The sequence below is a fragment of the mitochondrial genome of Phoenix dactylifera, assembly GCF_009389715.1.
Source record: "Phoenix dactylifera mitochondrion, complete genome".
Classification (NCBI taxonomy): Eukaryota; Viridiplantae; Streptophyta; class Magnoliopsida; order Arecales; family Arecaceae; genus Phoenix; species Phoenix dactylifera.
Window position 1 is genome coordinate 442,501 of NC_016740.1, and position 10,311 is coordinate 452,811.

The window sequence follows — 10,311 nt, forward strand, 5'->3', positions numbered from 1 at the left end:
GCTACTGAACGTCATTCTCAAAGAAATCCCATGAGGCTAAGCGGAACAGGGTGGTGGGCGGGTTTAGGTTGAAACAACTGGTTCTTGCCTGGATGCTACCAAAGCCGCTGTCGCCTCGCCCTTCACTTACGAGGGTTAGATCAAGCAGGGCTGGTTTTACTACTTTCCTCCGCCTGGTGTCGAAAAGCCGGAAGAAATTGGAATGAAGGGAGCGCTTCCCAAGGATGGATACAAAGCCTGCCAACTTGATAGCTGCTTCGAATCCATATATCTATGTTTTTGTTAAAGCCTTGATGGGGACCTTGTAGCACACAACCATGTCGAATACGCTAGAACTCAGCATTGAAAGAGAACCAAGCTCGATAGGAAATTTGTTGATGGTGAGCTTCTCCAAAAAAAACTATAAGTACAAGATCTCCTTCTTTAATAGCGGTATCACTACCTGACCGGCGGGCCAGCCGCTCGTCCAGCCGTGTTAAAGCTTCCATAAAAAAAGCCAGACTAAGCAATAAGGTACCCCGTATCACGTTCTATGGGAAAGAGTTGGAGCAGCCTAGATAAGAAAACCCAGGAGCCCTACCCAAGAGAGGATCTTAGCTGTGACTATGCCAGGCCTTCTGTTGTCAGATTGTAAATGTTATGTAATTTGTTTCAACGAAAAAGTAATTAGATCATAGGTAGGGGGGAAGTGTGCAACAGAGCATAGGGTATGAAGGGCAGCACTTCCTTGTAGGGTGTGGAAGAGGGGAAGCTTTCTATGTGTGGATAGAGGACGTCGTGGACGGACGAAAGAAGGGATCCTGATTACGAAGGGTCGAATACAGTTCAGCAAGTAGGGCTTGCTCCAGTTCCTTATGCCCCAGAGAAGCATTGAGCGAGCTCTTCAGGTGTTGTGATGAGACCGCGTTCCATCGGGTTTTCCTAAATTAAGAGAAATCGGTTTCTAGTGCAAACTGAGATCTTTGAGCTAGGCTGAAATCTTGTCACAGAGTGGACTCAGTTTGTCAGGAAGTGAATCGTCTTTGGCGGAATCTGTCAATCCATCAATATAGAAATGAAAAGGGAGGAATGCGCCAAGCTTTAAAGTAGGAACTGGAAATGGTTCTTTTAAATTGAGATATAGGCTAGCTAAATGAAATGTCTAATAGGCTAGTAGTCAAGGTTGGGAGCACCATGGTAGCGGTTGGTGGGGGGCTTCGTTCCTTGAATATTGAAGCGTTCATTGTTGGGCCCTATTCGTTCGATCAAAAAAAAAGGGGGGGAATAATTAAGAATCGCTTAGAATTTTTTATTATCGTTCGTATATATAGTTATATATATATATATAACTATATAACTATATAGTGAACATTTTATTTTTTTTGATTTTCTTTTTGTTTAGGCCAGATCTACACCTAAGTCTTCATCCTACCGGTCCTCCGCGCAATTTGAACTACAAAGTCAAAAATTTAATTAGGGCTACTGAACATTTTGCCTATGACAATATCTACTTAAAAGCCCTGGCTCTTATCTAAGAACCAAAGCCACACCTATCTTAATCTCATGCTCCACCCAACTTCTCTCGTTACTCCTTTCTAACAGAGCTCTTTGGCGAATACTCCACTTTTTAATGATTAGATCATCCCATGCCTCCACTAGTGAACCGCTCCCTACTCTCTCAACCATCAAAATATGATCTTGAGATCGACGCTATCTAGATGCATCAGTCCCATATCTTGGACTGTAATACCAAGATGGCTCTGGTAATAGTCCTCTTTGTAGGTACATTACCTAACAATAATGACACTCATCTAACTAAGTTAGACTCTGAAATAAATATTCATATCTACCATACATGTCCTTTGCCGGCAAGCTACCCTCCGTAATTTCTATCCGCCCGCCGGGGAGAGTCATAAGTCCAACTAGCAAATGGCTATCGAGAGCTTACTGAACGGCTTTTCATCGTATAACGGGCGAGGTACTTCTAAAGAAGAAGATAGGCCCCGTCGAAATCGAGCTCCAAGGGCGAAGCCCTAATTTACTAAGAAGGGGCGCCTAAACAAAATAAGAAAAAAAAAAGGGCTATAAGTAGGCCGTTTGCTATTGCTATAAGGGCTGCTCGCCTTTTGACGGCTTGGCTTCGCTATCGCTCCTATGTAGTGGTCAGCCTTAAAAGGAGTCTTCCTACCATACCAGAATGCCTATGTTATAGTGCGTTAAGCTTCGCCAGAAGCAAGCAAGACGAGGAAGCGAAGCTTCGTAGACAAGGCTCGTTCCGTGCTTGACTTACGAGCTCGTGTAGTAAGGCCTCGCCCTACTTCAATAAGGGCTGTATCACTCCACTCGTAAACGAGCGTTAGAGCGAATTGAGCGAGCGAGCGAAGCCTTCCTGGAGCTTCCCCCTTCCCTCACCCTACAATTTCATTTCCGCCTCCCCAGTTTAGTTGGTTTGGAGGATGAATTGATTGGATACCCGAGAACCATAATCTTTCAAAGGAACAGCTTCTACGACGATAGATAGGGGTCAGGTTTGGCATCTATGCCCCCTGCCCTCCAAACAGTATGAGAGCCTTTCAGCTCGTACTGCTCACACTCCTAGATCTTCACGGCGGCACCTCCGCCACCATAGTGTGAGCTGGGAGCAGCTCCGAAAATCCCGGCCTACTAAAAAATGAGCTTGAAAGTCAACGTCAACAAGAACAACACGAATTGGTTGCCCACTGATCTGATCATAGGTGAAATCCAATCCCTTCGCCTCTCGGAAGCGAGAAAGGGAGCAGCAAGCGTAGGCTTCGACAGTGCGTTTTGGGGCGCTAGTACTTAGTTGCTTTGGCGCGCCCCCTTTTTTTTTCAGATGTCCACCCCAAACCGAAGGGGCGGAGGGCGCACAACCCCTTCTCCGCTCCTTTCCTGAGCGTTTCACACTAAGCTCTTCGATTCTGCCCTGCGCCTCTCTGGGCTTCGCTATCGCTCATGACTGGTAGTTGTCTCTATGTAGTGGTCGGCCTTCGTTAAGCTTCGCCAGAAGCGACTAGTCGAGTCTACGAAGCGAAGTACTTGCTTCCCCCCTTCGCCTCGCCATGCCACTAGATCTATAATGACCGGCGAGTCGGAACATGTACATAACCACGCAGAGCGCCGGGCCGGGAATCGCAAGAATTTGAAAGTCCTTTATGGAAGGGTGGGAAAGAAAGGTTCGAAAATTGCCGGATTAGCAGGAGGGAGGGCGGCCCCACCCTGAAACAAAGGTGTACATACATAAGAAGAGGCTGATTATGTCGGTCTCCTTCCCATCTATATTGACCGGGAAGAGGGGGGAGGCTCTTGCGGAAGCCCTGCCCGCCCTTCTCTATTTTGAGGGATCCCTCATCTTGATGATTCCAGGCTTCCCGGACTTGTAACAGACGGCTAGGAACAAGAAGAGGATAAGTAGTCTCTGCCGTAGCAGGTCCTTCTCCTTCCGCTGAGACGGCCCTCTTTTTTTTTTTCGTTCACCGCGGCACGAAAGAATGAAGAAGCTGAAATAACTCAGAAAGAGAGTGGCGCCTAGCCGTTGAGAGCGTCTGTTGTCTTTTAAGAATAACTGTACGATCTTGGACTGGCCCCCTTCGCATGACCTAGAATGAAAGAAAAAGAGGTCCGTGCTACTATAAGGCCTCTAAACTCCTCCCTCAGGACACTGTTGCGTTGCCATGGGGACGGGGTAGCCCCGACTTCTATAGGTCCTTGGTTCGACCTCCTAATGAGAATTGAGGTCCTTGCGCGGGCGTCTCATCCCTAAGACTTGCTTGCTCTGTATGGAGTGTCCCGTGGTTCCTCGAGTGCCAGCCGCAGAGAGGAATGCCATCAACTAGGGCGCTATTTGCCACTAACCACTCGCTCGCCGGCCGCTCGGGCTCCGCGTTTCAAGTTCGTTATCCTAACCGTCTCCCCTGCTCTACCGGGAGCCTGGCCCCTTCTTCTATCTTATCTACTGCCTTGCTCCTCGGCTCCCTACTGCTCCAGCCGCTCGCTGTAATAGCTTGCTTCTCGGGTGGCTCGCACCCCGACCCCGGGTGGTGCGGCTGAGCCAGAGTGGGCTCAGCAGTCGGCCTATGTATCCGGGCGCACGCGTAAAGGCATGATTAGTTCCACGAATCTCACTGCACTGACCATAGTAAACTCCTTCTCGTTGTACCAAAATGGAGGTCTGATTTGAACGACCAGGTACAGCATCACATTTGACACCTGAGGAAGGTACAGCCCAACTATGAGGTACATCAGCAGGTGTTACAATCATACGTAGATGAGTTTTGGCTGGTACAACCACTCTATTGTCAACTTCTAATAAACGTGATTGACCCAATTCTGGATCATCTTCTGGAATCGTATAACTGTCAAAAGTGAGTGACTGTTCATCGGAACTGTTATAGTCCGAATACTCATAAGGTTGGGTCGACGCCCGCCTCCCCCCAAACTTGACTTGCAAGTTTCCCCGCAAAAAGCTCTCCACGCCTACTCTTATAAAGAGCACTATTCTTCTTTAGTTAGGTAGTTCTCCCCCCTCTCAGAGACCGTAAGACCCCGGTGGAATCGAAGGCCCGCTTACTAATAGGCAACAGGGGACCGTTTCTCGCCCAGCCCTACCTACTTCAGTTAAGCTGGAACCGAAAAAGACCTGGTTCCACACACATGAGACACGAAGAAGGTATGGGACGACCAGTTCACCACGGAAAGCGAATTCGATCCTATAGTCGTCTTCTTTGTTTGAAAAATGCGCAGTGGAAAGGGATGCTAGTCGGCTCGGCGAAGTTGTAGGCCCCAATAGATCAGATCAAGAGTGATTCCTCACCTATCCTGTCAGGGGCCAAGTCGAACGCTCGAGTATAGATTCCCTATGCTCATGTGAACGGCCGGCCCGTAGATCTAAAAGGATCCATCCATAGGCCTGACCGGAAAGTTTGTCCACGAAAAAAAAAGTCGTTCATGAGACCTCGAATTCCCACGTTCCAGCGTGCATTATGCCAGCAGGTCCCACCCCCAATTGATTGAGTCACCCTTATATTTATTTATATAAATAAAGACATAGTATATATCCTCTATATAGATCATAGGATCACTCTATGAATAGGTCAATTCTCTTTCTTTGACCTCCCACCGTTCACGACATCCCTTGCTTCTCGCTGCGAACGGCTCCTCGGTGGAGGAGTAGAAGCGCTGGTCCCCTTCGGTCAAGTGCTTGTGCGTGCTGTTACCTACCGTAGGACCTCCGTCCCCGAAGCGAAGAAAGAGGAGCAGGAACAACAGGTTGTCCTCTCTTGGCCCAGTAGTTCCGCAACTACTACCGTGGTTGTTGCCAACGGGGATCCCCCATTCCGAAAGGTAACGGGGCCGGCCGTTAGGTCCAAAGTTGTCTGCCACTGCTGTGGTGCCGATAGATTCAAAACTTCAGCGCCGTTATCAGACATTGCAGGCTTAGCATCTATTTTTCGTATATCGCTCCACACCGAGAAGAGGTATGTGTACCTCCAGCAACAACAAGAATGGAACCATAGGCTCCTATGCTGGGAGCATTTCGGGGTATAGGTCTAACCACCTCAACTCCCCGTTTCTGGCATGCTATAGTTCTTATAGTTAGTCTCTCGACGACGGGAATGGGAGATTACCGGTAAGCCAGATGCTTCGCGAACCACCGGTACATTTCGTTGCACTTAAATCACCCTCGTTAAGAGGCGCACTCCGATACCATTGATGTCCAATAGCTTTTATAGTAATGGCTGGATCTACTACTACCTCGTCCATTGAGTATAACAGAGCAAACGATGGTATAGCAATGAACATCGGGATGATACTTGGAAATATGGTCCGAATAATCTCGATAGTCGTTCCATGAACAATCCTTTGCGGGATTGGATTTTTTTGCTCGTGGAAATGCCATAAAGCGCGAACCAACATCCGTGATACGAAAACAAAAATCAGAATGAGGAAGAAAAAGATATCGTGATGTAAGTCAATGATTCCTTGCATAATAGGTGTTGCTGCGTCTTGAGATCCTAATTGCCATGGTTCCGCAGCATCACAAGGAGCGATTGTGAGGAATCGCCATTCTAAAAATACTTCAATCATTTTCATTTCCATTCTGTGACTGCTCTGCTCCCGAAAAGAAAAAGGAGACTTATAGAGACTTGGCCTTGGTTTTTCCAACTAAAGTCTGATGGGAGAATGGCATGCAATGCGCATTCTTTTCGATAGCTTTCACATTTGCGGTAGACTGAACACCCACCCAATCTCGAATGGAAAAGACAACTACTACGTAGATTCGCTAGCGACTACGGCCGTTATCCCCCCCTACTTACTTCAATTAAAGCTCGCGACTACGTACTACTGAATGGCTCGTTCCGGCCGATACGTACCGCGACTACTAATTCAAAGTCTTGTTGATTCGCTAGCGCCTATCACGCGATCGCGCTAGCGCCCTATTGCGCCTATATAGCCATAGAGCTACTGCGTGTAGGCGTGGGTCCGTTCTGTATGGCCTCAGAGCGTTGAAGACGACTTTGTTCGACCAATGACAGTTGACCCGACCCCAGCAAGAAGCGCATAGCAGATCTATCTTTGCTTCATCCATCCTTAGCGCATCCGCATCTGCTTTATCAAAGAGCCGCTTCTTCATGCGCATCTTTCTTCCCTAACGAGGCGAACCAACCACCCTGCAGGCGTGGGCTCTCCATTTAGGTAGCTTCCTGGATCTCCCGCAATAAGCGCAAGTGGTTCCGCCGGACGAAGTTGTAGTTGGTTCGTTTTCGTATGATGATTGCTCGCGAACCTACCTTCACGGCTCGTTCCTTCGGAACCTGTGTGTCTTTACCAACTCGGTCCGCCCGGTGAGCGCTCACGACTAAGCGAGACTCGGATGCTGTCTCATTCGCTGTCTCGCAATACATTTTTCTTTTTCCGATACGGCTCGCGACCTAAAAAAATCCCGGCCCACTCGCCACGGTCCACTCGTTCACTCGCTGCTTCAAGTAAACCACTCGATGCTCTCTCGCAATCGATTAGTCTCGCTTCGTCTCTTGCGACGAAGCTTTTTAGATACTCCTTTCGCCTTTATGCATGCGGGATTTTCTTCTTTTATTCAATTGTTATGTAGTGCCGGATTTAGAGGCAAGGGTACAAAAGATTTGACTCACTGTAGACATTAAGAAGAGGAGACAACCAGCTCTTGGACTATAAAAATGCGCGTGCTCGATCTAGTAATCTTGGACAATTTTTGATGAACTGTCACTAAACTCAAAAAGAAAGAAGAGAAAAAACTGGGAGTTGGCGCCTACATAACTGGTAGCTTGCTTACCAAGCCGTCCTGGCAAGCTCCTCCAGTTCGATTATTATTCTTGACTTGACTTATTATTAAGAAAACTACTCACTATCCAAATGAAAGACGATCTAGAATCTACCCAAGAAGATAGAGAGTCCCACATACGAGAAAAGGTCACAAATGGAGTTGAACCAAGTAACATTGCAAAGGCATAATGATAGTAGGGTCGGGATATCCCCGCCCTCCGAACCGGACGTGAGGGTCTCCCCTCATCCGGCTCTCTGCAGGGGAATCTCCACTCACTGCTTCCCCTAATATCCTCCCTTTACCACATCATCATGGGGGTTTACAGGAGATCCCAGAGGCTCGCTCGGAAAGGCTGCTATACCAAACAATATTACTTAACTACAAAGAAATAAAAGACTTTAGTAGTCACTAGACTCACTATAGTAGTCCGTCCGGCTGCTCTTGCTTAAATCATTACTCTTCATTCTCCCGTGCTCTAGCAATTGCGCTCCCTAGACCACTACCATGTAGTTAGGTAGGGACAATCAATCCATAGTTACGGGAATAACGGAATGAATGGGGATCCCTATCAATATCAAAATGAAGATTCTTATATAAGAAATCCTTTCTTTCCATAGATGTATCTGGTCTGAGACGGTACAGTACTCTACGAGAGGAATGCAATGGGATGGATGGTAGAGGGCTGCCTGCGCCCAAAAGCGATGATTCACTTGTCCCCTTGTCTATAGGGACCTCGTGGCATACAACCGCCACGACTCCTGCGTTATAGCCGCCCCTTTCTCTCTTTCTTTTGACTGCCTCGTGGACGGACGAAAGAAGGGAAGTTACAGAACGGGGCAGTGAAGGCTCGCGAAGTAGACAGCAAGCCCCCACCCCGTAAGTCCTGTGTTGCCGTAGCGCGCCCTACTTCAATAAGGGCTGTTTCCCTCGCTTATTTTAAAGCTCGCTAGGGGATGGGATTCATTCACTTGCATTCCTGCTAGCACTACAAAAAGCTCCGGTCTTAACGCCCTTACGGAAGCTGTGCAGCCTTTCCTCGGGTTCGTAGAGTCGGGTTTCCCGTTTACCCACAACGGAGGAGCCGCCCCCACCAACCAAAGCAGGCAGGCGGCCACGGTTCATAACGCACTCTTCGCACAACAGATCCACTTTGAAGTTGACTTATTCGCTCGGCCAATCGTCGGAATGTGTACGAGATACCATAAGGGCCCAATATCTCAATAGCACCCTTGTCTAAAGCTTCGAATGAGACTGAATATCCGAAACGCAGGAACGATCTGACTAGAAAGTCATTCAAAACTTGATCGAAGAACCAGCGTTTATTGAAGAAGCAATAGAGTCGATTACAAAAAGTACTAGTTTGAAAGGCTCGTTGGAATTGATCCGCTACGGGATTTACATTATACGCTAGAGAAGCACCTGAAGTACTAAACAGAATAGGTATTAGTTTTGTAATGGTTGGAGCAGCAAACTCGGATTCGGCAAGAATCTCATTTTTTGGTAGTACGAAGGGGGAATTGGCCCAAAAATTGGATAGGGGTAAAGACGCAGCCGGGCGCCGGCGGCTTATTCAAGTGCCCCCCGAACCGCGCGAAATGGTCGCCTATTACACGGCTCACAAACTCTGCCTGGGGTGAGGGTACCTATTATTCGTCGGCGGTACGGCGCACGCAGGGCCTCGGTTTGCTGCGTGGACTTCCTACAGAGTGCAATGGAACCCAGCTCAGCTCCGCCGAGCCAAAAGGAAAGAACCGCCGGAGGCGAACAGTAGAGTATAGCCAAGAGGCTTTCGTCGTCCGTAAAGGACCTAACGGAAGACCGTGCTCCGAAGTTCACTGAGAGTTTTCTTTTAAGAACACTTGACCTTACCCCTTCTATTGAGCCATGTCTAGGTGGAATCGGCAAGATTGAACCGAGGCCCGCCCGGCCACCGCCGGGGGGACAACCAGACCAACCAGTAGGGTTTCTTTCCGAAGTTTCCTCCCGGGGCCCTTAAATCATTGAATTCATAGGCATAGGGGCGTCCCAGGCAGTGGTCCAATGAGAAAGAAAGACAGGAGGGCAGGATTCGTCGTGGTCGGGCGAATTAATTCCATTAAAGAAAAAGGAACGGAGTCACCTGAGCTACGCGAAGGGAAGGAAGTCGTGGGCTGAGCCGGAGGTCACTTTTCCCGATCCATCCCGAAGGTTTTTTTCCCTCTCTCGCCCATCATCGTACCCAGCCCAGCTATCGGCTCAGCCCTATCTATTCATCTCTTTTTTTTTCACATGGATATTTTGGGATCTCTCTTGTTCATCGATCTTGAAACCGGATCAATAGAAATTTCTCAATGGGTCCATCTATCTATAGAAAGATCTAGATCTCTATCAGAATCTATCTCTATATCTAAATATGGAAGAACCTTCGAAGCCTGTCCCCGATATTGTTCTCCTACGATGTCCCCTGGGCGAAAGGGGCCACCATTCTCTTTCTTTCCTCAATCGTTCCGATCATTTCTCCATTTCATTCCCCTTTGGTTGGGGGCCCCGGGTTGGTTCGTTTCCTCCTCCTATCTACGCAATTCTCTGTCTTCGTTCGTGATCATGTTAGGCGAAAAGATAGGTCAAAATTTTGTAGAGGGGCGGCTGTGAAACGGCGATTCCCCTTTTTCCATTGAAGTAGGGAGGGCCCCCTTCCCCACCATTCCGACCTATTAAGGGATTTGACCGATGCTGAAGGTAGCTTGCTTACCAAGCCACCCACTGGAGAAGCTAGTCGCCAGAAGAGTGTCGCCAGAAAGAAGCGAGTTTTGTTTACGAAACGAGCTCAGACGACTGAAGTTTACGAAAGGAGTCACTAAGGGGCGAGCAATAGGTTTAGTGTAGTTGTCAAATCCAATCCAACTTGTACTATAATGTTTTCACATCAAAGTGCAAAAGAGATTCAACGCCCTGGTTCTCACTCAACAGTAGACCAATCCGCGAGGAATGCTGATGGGCTACCATCGGACTGCGAGCGCGCGAGAGCGAGA

General features: G+C 48.2%; 2 protein-coding genes across 2 annotated transcripts.

Moving 5' to 3' along the window:
* Positions 1-2,419: 2,419 nt before the first annotated feature.
* Positions 2,420-6,084, minus strand: cox2 (cytochrome c oxidase subunit 2). The gene is made up of 3 exons: positions 5,695-6,084; positions 4,091-4,405; positions 2,420-2,494 (listed from the first exon to the last, which is right to left on the minus strand). The coding sequence occupies exons 1-3, from the start codon at positions 6,082-6,084 to the stop codon at positions 2,420-2,422; spliced, it is 780 nt and encodes a 259-aa protein (YP_005090388.1).
* A 1,259-nt stretch (positions 6,085-7,343) lies between these two features.
* On the minus strand, positions 7,344-8,834 carry nad5 (NADH dehydrogenase subunit 5; one part of a trans-spliced gene, as the record gives it). Coding sequence (YP_005090389.1) covers positions 7,344-7,493; positions 8,439-8,834 — 546 coding nt within the window.
* Positions 8,835-10,311: the final 1,477 nt, after the last annotated feature.